At 36.1% G+C, this 14,859-nt stretch overlaps 1 protein-coding gene across 1 annotated transcript; it reads left to right on the top strand.

The window, feature by feature from the left end:
- Positions 1 to 11,970: 11,970 nt before the first annotated feature.
- Positions 11,971 to 13,769, top strand: LOC114255876 (crocetin glucosyltransferase, chloroplastic). Its single transcript, XM_028195410.2, has one exon. The coding sequence runs from the start codon at positions 12,075 to 12,077 to the stop codon at positions 13,608 to 13,610; it is 1,536 nt and encodes a 511-aa protein (XP_028051211.2). The 5' UTR covers positions 11,971 to 12,074; the 3' UTR covers positions 13,611 to 13,769.
- Positions 13,770 to 14,859: the final 1,090 nt, after the last annotated feature.

A 14,859-nucleotide genomic window follows, 5' to 3' on the forward strand; every position in this document is an offset into this window, starting at 1 on the left:
TTCAGTTTAGAAGTCAACATTCTATAAGGAGTCTTGGAGATAGGTTGTGTTCCAGTTACTATATCATTAGTAAATTCAATCTCCCTATTAATTAAGTTTCCGGGTAGGTCATTAGAAAACACATCAGGAAATTCACAGACCACAAGAATGGCTTACACATTAGTACTATCCGAAGGTGTAGTCAAAACACAACACAAATAGCCCCGACAACCTTTTCTCAACAATTTTCTGGCTTTTATAAATGAAATCAAGTATGGTGGAGGAACTACCCCATTGCCAGTGAAAACAAACTCAGGCATACCAGGTGGTTTAAACGTGACGGTTTTATTCACACAATCAATAGTGGCACAATAGTTCGACAACCAATCCATGCCCAATGTACAATCAAAGTGGTCAATGCTCAAAGGCAGCAAATCAATGTACAATGTCATATCACCAATCAAAATATCACATGCAGGATATACATAAGTGCACATCATAGAACTTTCCAATGATGTAGACACAAATAGTATGCAATTCATAGGTTCTAATGATCTGGTCAACTTCCGAGAAAAAGCATGAGATACGAATGAATGCGTAGAACCAGAATCAATCAGTACATAGGCATTCTGTGCACAGATAGAAATTATACCTGACACTACTGGCTTAGTATTCTGTACATCCCCGGGTATTAGAGTAAACACTCTCCCTTACCTTAATGTTTCATTCCCGGTGTTATTCCTAACATTAGTTCTTGCATTGGTCCTGGTTACAAGAGTGGATCTGGCTGAACTTGCTGTAGGATGGTTAGCATTGTCGAACCTCATTAGACAGTCCTTAATTATATAACTGGTTTTGCCACACTGAAAACACGCACCCGATGCACGATGACACATGCCTTTAGGTTTCCTTCCACATTCTGAACAAATTGGCATAGACCTACTATTTTGGCTTGAGCTGCTTGAAGATCTAGCATTTTGCTTTTTGTTTGTGAAGAAGGAATGGCCTTTCCAAAAATTAAACCCAGATCTTTTGCTTCTCCATTCTGTTGTTGGTACCTTGGCTTGTTTTATCGCTGCTATTGTGGCTTCCGCCATTATCACTCTGTCTAAAACTTCCACATAAGTAGGCAATTTTAAGATGCTTACTCCGTCAAACACTTCTAGATCCAGTCCGCCTTCAAATTTTTGTGTCTTCTCATAATCAGTATCCACCATATATGAGGCAAATCGAGCTAACTTAGTAAATTTGGCCACATATTTAGCCATGGACATCCTGCCTTGTTTAAGTTCTTGGAATTCATAAACTTTCTGATCCCGGAAACACTGAAGGAAGTATTTATCATAGAAGATTACATCAACTTATGCCCACGTCATATTCCCATTACTGTTTCGAATTAGCAACCACCACCTCCGGGCTTCATCTTTCAGAGTGTAGGTGGCCAGAAGAACTTTCTAAATCTCAGAACAAGGAAATACTTCAAATAGTTTCTCTATTTCAAGAAACCACATTTCTACTTTTAACGGTTCAATGCCACCCAAAAAGGTCAGCGGTTTCATTTGCAGGAACTTCTGAGTTAAATTTATGAGATCATTGTTATCCGGCTCAACCTGAACTTGCGAGGGAGGTAAAGGTTGTTGCCTCTCTTGTTGTTGAGTCAATGCCTCAGTTAAAGCTACAAGCATTTGTTCCATGTGGCTTATTCGAGCCTCAGATGATTCAGCTATTCCATCACTTCTGTAACAACCCTGACCCATGATTAATATTAATCCATGATTAATTATGCCTAACAGTAATTAAGGAAGAATTCTGAATTAATTGGCATGTGTGTGTTGTATTATCTGTGTTTATATCTATTTTGCATAGGAAGAACTGTTCATGTTTTAGTTTCTGTTTGTAAATTGAAAGCCTTATCGACATCCGACTCAGAAATTGACTTGATTTATATGCTAATTAGGATTTATAGGATTTTATGGTAAGTTCAATTAAAAGTTGATTTGGAACGATTAAATTAGACTTTTATTTGGCTTTAAATTAATTACGCTTTTGTCCAAACCTAATTAAGGCTTTAGTGGACTTTTTCGAGCACCAAAACACTCCCAATTCATTCCTTTGATGATACAAACATGAGAGTGCTGGAGAGAAGGAAGAATTGACCCAAGACTTGAGAATTTGAATTCAAAACTAAGGATTGCTAAAATTGTTGTCAAAGTGAAGAAGATTAGAGGGCTTCAACTTCAACTCTTGTAGATTCAAGCCTCTAGGTAAGGAATTGAACTCTTAATTGAGTAATTGATGTAGATTCTACAAGATTATTGGTGAATTGAGTGAATTCATGTAGGAATTGCACTAGAGTTGGGAAGAATTGGGCCATACCATGCATGCATGTGCATTTTCTCACAAATTGAGCATGATTTCAAAGATTTCTTTCATACATGTGTTCATTTCACTTGCATCTTGGGAGTTCATCATGTTTTCCATTAAATTGCCAAGTTTGGTCGTGGTTTAAAGAGGTTGGATTCAAGAAAAAATTCATGCATGTTATGTTCATAAAACATTCTTGAGTTTCATGTTGAATTTTGTTCAATGGACAAGTCTTTAGGCCATGATTTCTTGAATTAATCCTTGAAACATGTTATTTTATGAGTCTCTATGAGATTTCCAAAGTTCTGACCCAGAAAAATTGAGTTTGGTACCTTAGAGGTTGAATTTGAACTTGTGGATCAAATCTGAAAATTCTAGAAATTTGATCTACGCTCGAGCGAGGGAGTTCACGCTCGAGCGAGCACTCTGAGTACATGCACTTCCGCTTGAGCGACGTGAGACACGCTCGAGCGTAAAATGCATATACCCAGAAGTTCATATGTTTTACAGTCCGCTCGAGCGAGGGAAGTTACGCTCGAGCGGGGATCGAGCGTCCGTCGAGCGTGAAAATCATGCAACCAGTACTTTTTCCAAAGTTTACAATACGCTCGAGCAGGAAAGTAACGCTCGAGCGAGCCTTCACATCTTGCATGTTCGCTCGAGCGAGGGAAAGCCACGCTCGAGCGTGGACCATATTTTCAGCAAAATTTGAGAAATGTTTCCAAGTGCATTTTGTGTCCTTTTTCCATCCTAGGCATTCCTAGGTCATGCTTGAGACACTATAATGAGGATAAAGACTAGAAACACACCAAGAACAAATAAAACAAGTTATAAATAATCCGAGCGAGTGTTTCAAGTGTGTATTTGTATGTATGTTCGTGTAGGTCACGTGCCTCGAATCAATTGATTAATCTGCTCTGTTTGTCTGCACCCGAAGCCAACTGTGAGTAATAACTCTGTAAAGTTATATTAAATTTTAAGTATCCTCTAACTAATATGATATGATTTGTTTTCTGAAATACTATTTTATGAATTATGAATGAATGTCCAACTTTCAAGGGCCACATGAACATAAGCCACAGTATTGGCACCCTTAGTTTACGTGGCCCTTGCTCGGGGGTAATAATACCGTGGCCAATATGCACGTGGCCCTCGTCCAGGGGTAACAATAATGTGGCTTATGTTCATGTGGCCCTTGCCCGAGGGTAACAATACCGAGGCCTATATTCACGTGGCCCTTGCTTGGGGGTAACAATACCATGGCTACTTGCGTGCAAGATATAGACCTTTATGGTCGTCGGTACCGACTATGCATGTGGGTCTTAGGGCCAAGTTGATATGTTAGCTATTGGGTGTACCACACATGACTGTTTACAAATCTGAATATGTATATGAATCTGTTTCTGATATTAACTTTGATTTCTGAATCTGTGATGGACATCATTCATTTAACCCTTTACTCAGTTATTATTCACTAGGCTCTAGCTCACTGTATTATCTATATGTATGTAGGTGGGCAAGCACATGACTAGGCCTAACATGCCGCTTGGCGAGTTTTGGTGTCAGCCAGCTATTATGCCTCCCGTGGAGGTTTCCTTTTGAGATCTACCCGAGTTCGTAGTCTTTGGGACTTTTGTACTTCCGTAATGTTTGTGTCTAGCCTGAACGCGTTGTAATCCTGTATATGTGACTTGGGTGATGTAAGGCTACTGTATTTTAATGCCTTATCTGTATGTATGCAACATGTATATGAAAGTTTTATATTTTCTGTCCCATATATGTCTGCACAACTCTATGGACTAAGTAAGTTTCATATTTGCTTCTGCAGCCCCTGTTATAAATATTATCCTATTCAGAGACCATCGGTAATCTAAGGGTTATTGGCCGGTTACGATGCTAAACCCATAGGGGTGGGTTTGGGTCGTGACAATTTCTTGTATTTTTCATTTGCTATAGGTAAAAAAAAAATATTATAAACATAGGCAAATTGTCCTTTTACAACGTTTAGATCATTTGTTTCTATATCATGTGCTCATAATCAACTTTGGGTTTTCACATTCAATAAACACACACTTACACATGCAGCTGGAATGTCCCTACTTCTTACTAGGGCATCCTAAGCTTGCATGGACTCATGTGTGTGGTAGAACACGTGCTCTTATACCTGTCACGACAAAAACCTGCCCATATAGGTTTAGCGTCATAACTGGCCAGAAATCCTTGAATTACCAAAGGCCTCTTAACTAATTAACATATAATTAGGGGCTGTGGAAGCAAATACATAAAATATACATAGTCCATCGAACTATGAAGACAAACATGGAACAAATAATCTTAAATTTTCAAGAACTTATATGTGACGTCAAAAGAAACAGTATTTGCACGTCACTTCGTGTACATATAAATAGAAAAACTTGTTCGTGGAGCAAAAGAAACAAAGTCTTATACATTTATAATAACACAGCCACTAGGCTTGACTTAATCCGGAAACTCCTCGGGAGGCACAAAGGTTGGCTGACAAAAACTGAGATGCTAGGTCCTCAACTCTGAGCCTGGTCACGTGCCTAATCACCTACATACATAATATAAATCGTGAGTGCAGGCCCAATGAATAATAACAAAGTAAAGGGTTAAATGAATGATGTCCCATAACTATTCCAAAAATCAGAGTTGATATCGAAACAAATTCACATCAAATTATTGTCTTGAGCATATACAGGAAACGGAGTTCATGCTTAATTTTACATGGCTTATCCGTTAGCGCTAACAAATCATTTACAAAGTATCTTAGATTATACTTGTTAGTTCCATAAAGGAACCTCCGGCCAGGTTGGATAACTTGTCATTTTCTTAAAGAAACCTTCGAATTAGGAATGGATAACTTGTCAGTTCCATAAAGAAACCTCTAGCCGGGTGCATATAACTTGTCAGCTCCATAAAAGAACCTCCGGTCCGGGTACAGATAGCATACTTGAATCATAGCATAAGTACCACAAACATTGTCAGAGTTGGACAATCATTCGTAGTATAAAACATGGCATTTCATAGAACAAATCTTATTCCATATACAAAAAATAATTTAACTTGAACATAACTTTACTAAGTTGTTACTTACAGATAACAGGTGCCTGCAAGTAAACAGACGAAGTAGGCAATTCAAAGATTTTGTGGCGCGTGACCTACACAAATACAGAACGAATACATACTGAATTACACACCCGGAATCATTAACTTAGTTCTTTCTTGTCTTGGTGTGTTTCTACTTCTTTATCCTCATTATGGTGTCTTAAACTTGGCCTAGGAATGCCTAGGATAGAATAAGGATACAAAAATGCACTTGAAAACACTTGACAAAACTTGTTGAAAATAGGGTCCTCACTCGAGCGCAGCTTCCTACGCTCGAGCAGAGATGCAAAATGTGAGTGGTCGCTCGAGCGCAAGATCTGTCGCTCAAGCGGTCTACAAACTTTTGCAAAAATGTTGGTTGCTTGATTTTTTCGCTTGATGCCCATTTGGTGCTCGTTTGAGAGCAACTTTTATCGCACGAGCAGATTGCAAATCATAAAAACTTCTGGGAGGTTGCATTTCACGCTCGAGCCAACTTTTGGTCGCTCGAGCGGAAGTGTGAAAATAAAGATGGTCACTCGAGCGCAGGATCTGTCATTCGAGTATGGAAGCAAATTTCTGGAATTTCCAGATTCGCTTTCAAGTTTCAAATTCAACCCCAAAACTGCAAATTATGGTTTCTTGGGCCAAAAACTTGAGGAAACTCTTGTAAACTTGGAAAACATGGTGAATTCAAAATCAATTCCACAAAATCAAGGTTCAAAAGCATGTGATGTATGCAAAACCAAACCCAATTCTTTGAAAACATAACTATATACATCATGCATGTAAAGGTGTAAGTTCCAAGCTTCCAAAACATGATCCAATGATGTGTCTAACTTAAAAATATGTTCAATTCTCAAACCAAGGTCAAAATGAGGACATGCAAGAGGGAATTTTTTGAAAGCAACTTCAAATTATGATGAATTGAGCATGCATGCATGATTTGGTTCATTTCTCTTTAATTCTAACTCAATTTCAATTTAATTTTCTTGTATTCATGAACTCACCAATTCAAAGGCAAGACTAAAGGCTTGAACTCTTACCTTAAACTTTGATTTCACAAGTGTAGAGGATTAAACTTCAAAATTCTCTTCAATTTCCAACAATCCTAGCAATTCTCCTCATTCCGTTATTGATCTCATTTGTTCTCTTGGTCTCTCTCTCTCTCTCTCTCTCTCTCTCTCACACACACACACACACACGTTTGGAGTCTCAAAATGAGGAAATAAGAGTGTGTAGTTGAGTGGCTTGACTCATGTAAGCCTTATTTAGGCTTGTTTAATGAAGCTTAATTAACCTTGGCTTATTACAACCAAATGAGCATTAATTAGACTAATTTTAATTCGTTTCGAATCGACTTTTAATTGAACCCACCGTACATTCCTAAAAATTCTAAATAACACAAAAATCAAGTTAATTTTGTGGTCGAATGTCGATAAGGCCTTTAATTCGCAAACCAAAACGGAAACATGAACAGATCTTTCTACGTTAAATAGATATAAACACACATAAGGCAACGTATGATGTAAAATTTCACTTTAATTACTTATTGGGTATAACTAAGCATGGATTAACGTTAATCATGGGTCGAGGTGTTACAACTTGTCAGTTCCATAAAGAAACCTCTGGCCGGGTACGGATAACTTGTCAGTTCCATAAAGGAACCTCTGGACCAAGAACAAATAACTTACTTAAGCCACAGAATTGTTGCCATGAATACTTGTCAGAAATTGGACAATCATTCATTGTACAAAATATATAACATGTTACAAAGCAGATCTTATTCCATATATAGAAATAAATAAAGTTGAACATATATTTATTAAGTTATTACTCACAGATGGCTCCAAAGTAAACAATAGAGTAGAGAAATCAGGTAATTTGCGGCACGTGACCTACATAGATACAGCATGAATACGTACTGAATTACACACTCGGAATTATCAACTTAGTTATTTCTTATTTAGGTGTATTTCTACTTCTTATCATCATTATTATGTCTTAACTAGGGCTTAGAAATGCCTAGGATGCAATGAGTATGCCAAAACATGCTATTCAACACGTAGACAAATTTGCTGAAAACAGGGGCCTCGCTCGAGCGGAAGGCCAAATATGTGAGTGGTCACTTGAGCGCAACTTACTTCACTCGAGCGGTTTGTAAACTCTGCAAAAGTACTGATTGTGTGAATTTTTCGCTTAATGGTCGCTCGAGCGTGTGATTGAGGTCTTCGCTCAAGCGCAACTCTTGTCGCTCGAGCAATCTGCAAAATGTGTTAACTTCTGGGAGCATACATTTTACGCTCGAGCCAACTTTTGGTCGCTCAAACAGAGGTGCAAAACACAAAGTGGTCGCTCGAGCGCAGGATCTGTCGCTTGAGCGGTGAGGTCGAATTCTGGAATTTCCAGATTCACCTGCAAGCTTCAAAACCCATCTTTAGCCTTTCAAAACACATCTCTTGGGCCCAAAACTTGAGAAAACAAGTCTAAACTTGGAAAACATAAAGAATTAAATATCATTTCATGAAATCAAGGCCCACAAGCATGTCAATTATACAAACTTAAGCTTGAAATGTAAAAACATAACATGAACATGACATACATGAAATGATTTGAGCTCCAAGTTTCTAAATCATGAGAAAATGAGATGTTTAGGTCAAACACATGTTAAATTCTTTGAACAAACCCAAGATATGGACATTCATATGGAAATTCTTGAGAATCAACTTACAATTCTTAGTGACTTATGCATGCATGTAGGAATCATGCTCCAATCCCTTAATCTAAGCTCAATTCTCACATTTTAACACTTAAACCTCTTAAGTTCAACCACCTATGTCTTAAATACAAAGTTTGAGGGCACAATTCTTACCTAGAGTTTCGAATTCTCTTGAATTCTAGCAAATTCTTGCTCAACTCCACAAATTTTGCTTCAATCTTACCAACTCCCCTTTTCTTCTTCTTGAATTCACTCATTCCCTCTAACTCTCACTCTCCCTCACGTTTTGTTGTCTCAAGGGAATAAAATGAGAGTGTAAAATGTATACTAGAGTCCACTCATGCCTTATATAGGCTCAATTAAGTTGACTTAATTTATCTTGGCTTAGGTTAATCACATTGACATTAATTATTCTAATTAATTTGCTCCAAATCGAATTTTAATTCAGCTTACCATAACATTCTAAAAATTTCAACTAACACATATACCAAGTCAATTTCATGGTTGGATGTCGATAAGGCCTTCAATTCGCAAAATATAGCAGAACCTCAAACAGATGTTCCTACGATAAACAAATGGAAATACAAATAATGCAACACATATGCACTTAATTCAGAATTTCATTTTAATTACTTATTATGCATACTTAATCATGGGTCGAGGTTGTTATAAAATTAGTTTGATTCCACATTTGTCCCTATGGATCGATACTTTGACTTACCATTATTCTAAAGAATTTGGTACAGTTTAGTGTTTATTTTTGGCGTGTAAAACGACCTATCAAATTTTGGCACCATCGTCGGGGACTTCTGGCGAAGTTAATTAATTTAAAATTATATTCTTATTTTAATTTTTAGTTTAGAATTTTATGTTTTCGTGTTACTAAGTGTGCAGAGTTTTTACAAGTGGAGCTATCACCGAAGTGCAAGCGAAGCGCAAACGAGCTTTAAAAACGAACCGCAGCACCAAAGCGCATAAAAAAAATTAAAAAGAAGAAAATGCTCGTAAGAAAAGCACCAAAGTGCTAAAAATAAAGAGCTCAAGTGGAGATTGGAAACAACAGTCTACACATCAAGCACCGGCAAGACGACTAAAGCATTTTTGTTTAACTGTTGTGAGTATTTTCTCCTTTGGTATTTTGTTTTCATAGCTTAGTGCACAAGAGTCGGAACTTAGTGTGTGTGTTTGTTTGTGTGTGTGTGTGTGTGTGTGTGTGAGTCCAAACTTGAAGCTTCGATTGGCACGCTGAAGAGACGTTGGAGTTTGTGACGATCTGAATCGACTTGATTAGATCTGGAGCTACTCACAAGTTCTACATCAAATTTGGAGCTACGCGATCTGTACATCGGATTTGGACTCCTCTGCAACTCCGTCGCCGCTAGAGTTTACAAGGTGGTCTATAAAACAGAGTGAATTGAGACTCATAAAAACAAATACGAGAGATTTATTGAGCAATGTATTGTTGGTGTAGTAGGTTCCTTCTATGATGCTCCTAGTGTGTGTTTGCTGCAATTTATGAAGTTCTTTGTTATCTAAGAGATAAATGGGCTAATGATTTCACCTTAAATGTGTCTCATCATCGATTTATTTCACCTCAAATCTTGATTTCAATATAATCGTTTTCAAATCCACAATACTTGTCTTGTTTGCAAGTTTTAGCTGAGATGTTGCTTTGAAGATGATTATAATGGGAAGTCAAAAAGATGAGGGATATAGTTGGTATTAAGGTGGGGGTTTAAAAAAAAAATGGAGGGGGTTTATTTTGTTAGGTGGGAGTTCAAAGAAATAGGGGGGTCAAAGTAAAAAGGTAGGTGTTAATAACAGCCTTCAGTTTTAATGCTTGAACCTTTAAACAAAAAACAAAAATCAAAAAAAAAAAATCAATTTTAAAGTTTTGATCAGGGCGCCCTTAAAAAAAGGGTCAGTTTGTCTCATGTTTGAGTTCAAGATTGGACCGTTTAGTTCGGCCCATGGGCTCATTTTTTAGGGTCAGTTTGTCTCATGTTTGAGTTCAAGATTGGACCGTTTAGTTCGGCCCATGGGCTCATTTTTTAGCCCCGTTTCGATAATCTGAACCGTTCAATGTGTAGAACTCGTCGAGTACTATGTTCTTGTAAAAAATCACGTTAATCAAATATCGATAGCTATTTGATAAAATCTAATTTCTGTCAGCCGTTTATTTTTTTCACCATCCATTTTTTTTTTTATACAAATCTAATCCGATCAAATAGTTATTAATATCCAATCAATGTGATTTTTTACATGGATATAATACTTAACGAGTTCTACACATTGAACGTTGAAATTATCGAAACGGGATACAAAATTAGGTCTATAAACTGGACTGAATGGTCCAATCTTAATCTCACACATGAGACAAGCTAGACCCTAAAACAAATACCCCTAGTCCTTCAACTCCATGTGCACTTCACTGACCCAAAAAAAAAAAAAAAAACAAATCAAAATCATTCCTACCAATTCTATAAAGTGAAATAAATTGTCTGAAAAAGAGAGTTAATAAATTATATTTATTATTAAGCTAAGTTTGGAAACCTTTTAAAATAATAATAAAGATAAGTTATTGTTAAAAAATCAATTCTTCTTTATATTTTTTTTGGAATTTTTTGATAAATTCTCTTTTTAGGAGTTTTATTCCATCCAGCCCATATTCTTTTTAACTATTCCATTAGATCCTATTTGAGGTAAGAAGACCAAAAGACCCTCAACCTCTCATGCCCCCTATTAATATTTATATTTAATGTTGATTATCATTATATTTTAGTAGTTCTTATGCATCAGAATGTTGACTGTCATTATATTCATATTAATTTGAAATAAATTTTTGTCATTGTGTTATCAATTACATGATGTGAATATTCACATCATATAATTGAAATGAATATTCATATCATTATATTCACATTAATTTGAAATAAATTTTTATCATTGTGTTGTCAATTACATGATGTGAATATTTATACTAAAACATACGAAAGTGAATGTTCACATCACTACATTAGATGAGAAAAAATGTTCATATGTTGTGAACGTTCACATTACTACATGTTGTAAATAAGAATGTGTTGTCAATTAAAAATAAGAAGGTTTACATATTGTGAACGTTCACATCACTACATTAGATGAGAGAGAATTTTTCGAAAAAGTATTGTGAACGTTCACATCAGAGAAGAAAGAATGTTCACATTATTTTTAATGTGTTGTCAATTAAAAACATATTCACATTATATAATAATATAAACTAATAACATCAATATTATTTGATTTGTTTATGAAATTTCCTATGCATTGGTCATTTCCCTTCTCTCTTCTCTCCCAACATTAAATATCAATATTAAATATAAGGGTATAAAAGTCTAAGAAAATAGTTTAAATCAAGAAAAAAGATTTTATGGAATAAAAGTATAAATACATGGGTCTAAGTGGGTTAAAAAATTCCTTCATAGACTTCTTGAGCTAGAATATTTCTAAATGAGATTTATCAATAAAAATTCTTTTTTTTTTTTGTATTTTTTTAAACTAAAAAATTAACTAAAATAATTAATTCCAAAACAATACTAAGTGTGAATCACATTTCATCAATCTTAAAATTACACAATGCACTCATTTTTTAAAATTTATTTTCATGTAGATATCATTATTACTGAAATCACCACCATTGATCCTTGAATAATTATTGAGTAATTTCGAAATATAAACACCGATCCTCCTTAATATGTAATTGATAGAGAGAGTAAATAAATAAAGTGATTAAAAAATATAAAATAATATAATGGTATTGTGAAAATATTTTATAATTTGCCTTGATCCACCAACTCGTCGCCGCGAACCTCACAGTCTCCAACCCCCAGTCCTTACATAAGTCCATCAATCCCATTCAATTGCGCTCATGCAAGCGGAGAAAGCTAGGCAGCTCACTTCTAACAACCACAAACAACTCTGTTTTGTACAGAGCAGCCAAACAACACCCAATACCAACCCCACACAAACCTCACACGCCGCCACAATGGTGCAGCACGGCCACATCCTCCTCCTGACTTTTCCGGCACAAGGCCACATCAACCCTTCTCTCCAATTCGCCAAGCGTCTCATTAACATGGGTCTCCAGGTCACCTTCGCCACCAGCGTCTTCGCCCAACGCCGCATCTCCAAAACCACTGGAACCACAGCCGAGGGCTTGAAGTTCGCCGCCTTTTCCGACGGCTACGATGATGGGTTCCAACCAGGAAACGATGTACAACACAAGTTCTCCGAGATCAGAATCAACAGCTCTCTTGCCATCAGAGAAATCATCGCCGCTAGCGCCGCCGAAGGCCGCCCGGTCACCTGCTTGGTCTACACTCTCCTCCTCCCTTGGGTGGCGAAGGTGGCTCGTGATTGTCACATCCCATCAGCTCTTCTCTGGATTCAACCTGCCACAGTTTTAGACATCTACTACTATTACTTCAATGGTTATAAAGAGGTGATTACAAAAAATTGCAATGACAAAGACTCTTCTTCTTCATGTTCAATTGAATTACCAGGATTGCCATTGCTCACTAGCCATGACCTTCCTTCCTTTCTATTCTCTTCAAGCTCAGATATATACAGTTTGTCACTCCCAACCTTCAAAGAGCATATAGAAACACTTGATGCAGAAACAAGCCCCAAAGTTCTTGTAAACACATTCGATGCATTAGAACCCGAGGGCTTGAAAGCTATTGGAAAGTACAATTTGATCGGAATTGGACCCTTAATCCCATCGGTTTTCTTGGATGGGAAAGATCCATCAGACACTTCTTTTAAAGGGGACCTATTTCATGCATCTGGAAACTACATCGAATGGTTGAGCTCGAAGCCCAAATCATCGGTTGTTTACGTGTCTTTTGGAAGCCTATTAGTGTTGCCAATGCCAAAGCGACAAATGGAGGAGATTGGTCGTGGTTTACTGGAAAGTCATAGGCCATTCTTGTGGGTGATGAGAGGAGAAGAAGAAAAAGTAGAAGAAGATAGATTAAGTTGCATTGAAGAATTGAAGCAACAAGGGATGATAGTGCCATGGTGTTCTCAATTAGAAGTTCTTTCGCACCCGTCATTGGGATGTTTTGTGACACATTGTGGTTGGAATTCGACGTTGGAGAGCTTCGCTTCTGGGGTTCCTATGGTGGCGTTTCCTCAATGGACGGACCAATGGACGAATGCGAAGCTGGTGGAAGATGTGTGGAAGACTGGATTGAGAGTGAGGAGAAATGAAGAAGGAATAGTTGAGGGTGATGAGATTAAGAGGTGCATAGAGATGGTGATGGAAGATGGAGTGAGAGGGGAACAAATGAGGAGGAATGCAAAGAAATGGGGAGATTTGGGAAGGGAAGCTGTCAAGAAAGCTGGGTCCTCCAACAAAAATCTCATGTCTTTTGTGGAGGAGGTTGGAGGAGATTGCTTATAGAGGGAAAATGTTTGAAAAAAGTTTGCTTATTGAAGAAATGTATGTGTTCTTTTTTTTTTTTTTGGTTATGATTGTATGAGTGAGATTAACATGGTTCAAGAGAGATGTTTTCCACAATTGAATTTGGTCATGAATCATGATTGGTTCTTCCATTTAGCATTCGCTAAGGGTTTTTTTGGGGTTGATTTTTTTTTTTTTTTTTTTGTGGTGATTGTTACAATTTTATTTATTTTTTATTTATTATGATCATCAATTTAAGAGAAGAATATAGTAGATAAGAAAAATAAAGAATACACTAGATAACAATCAACTGAACAGATGGTCTCTTTGATTCAAATGATAGAAAATTGTATTTTGCACTAGTTGAATTTACAAGTTATTTAAATAATAATAATGAAATCAAGCGATAAAATCTCAAATTAAGCTAAAAATACAAAACTAAAACATTAGTTTTTTTTAGGATAAACTACCAATAGGTCCTAATAATTGAACTTAATTCTCATCAAATCCTATTGAAAATAAGTCTTAGTAAAATTGTCGCTATAAATAATTTTTTTGTGATAATTTTTTATATATGTCACTAAAAATTGACAATTAGTGACATTTTTTGTCGTGATTTTCATAAATTATTGCTAAAACTTACAATTAGAGAAATTTTTTTATGACAAAATTTTCTCATAAGACCTATTAGACAATAAATCTACTTATTAGGACCTACACATAAGGACTCCTTTTTTTTAATCTTCAAATCAACTAAGTAGAGCAACTCAGTCACACAGGCAGAGAATTGGCAATCCAAAATTTCAAAGATGTCAACAAATCAAGATCATAGAGATGACTACTACCAGAAAAGAAACTCGAAGAGGCACTGAGGGAGATATGAAACCATCCCCATTTTGTAGTAGGAGACTATACTAGATGAATTTGATGTGATTTATTTTATAAATTTATATAAAAGTTTTTAATACATAAATAATTTTATTATTTTTATAAAATGGAGTAAATCGTATTTTTACTTTCAAATTCGTGAGATTAGATTGTAAATTCAACTCCTTTATCAGATTTCTAATCAGCAATACTAGGTATCATGAAAAACATTTCATAAAAATAATCATGAAAGCTTTGTAATCCTTGAATTATACTTAGAATAAAACACCACACACTAATCAAGCTAATTCAAGAATTATAAATCTTTCATAATTATTTTTATGATCCCTAACTTTGTCATTTCTAATACCCTTTTGAGGAG

Source organism: Camellia sinensis, chromosome 6 (genome assembly GCF_055761805.1).
Source record: "Camellia sinensis isolate YWXY chromosome 6, ASM5576180v1, whole genome shotgun sequence".
Taxonomy (NCBI): Eukaryota; Viridiplantae; Streptophyta; class Magnoliopsida; order Ericales; family Theaceae; genus Camellia; species Camellia sinensis.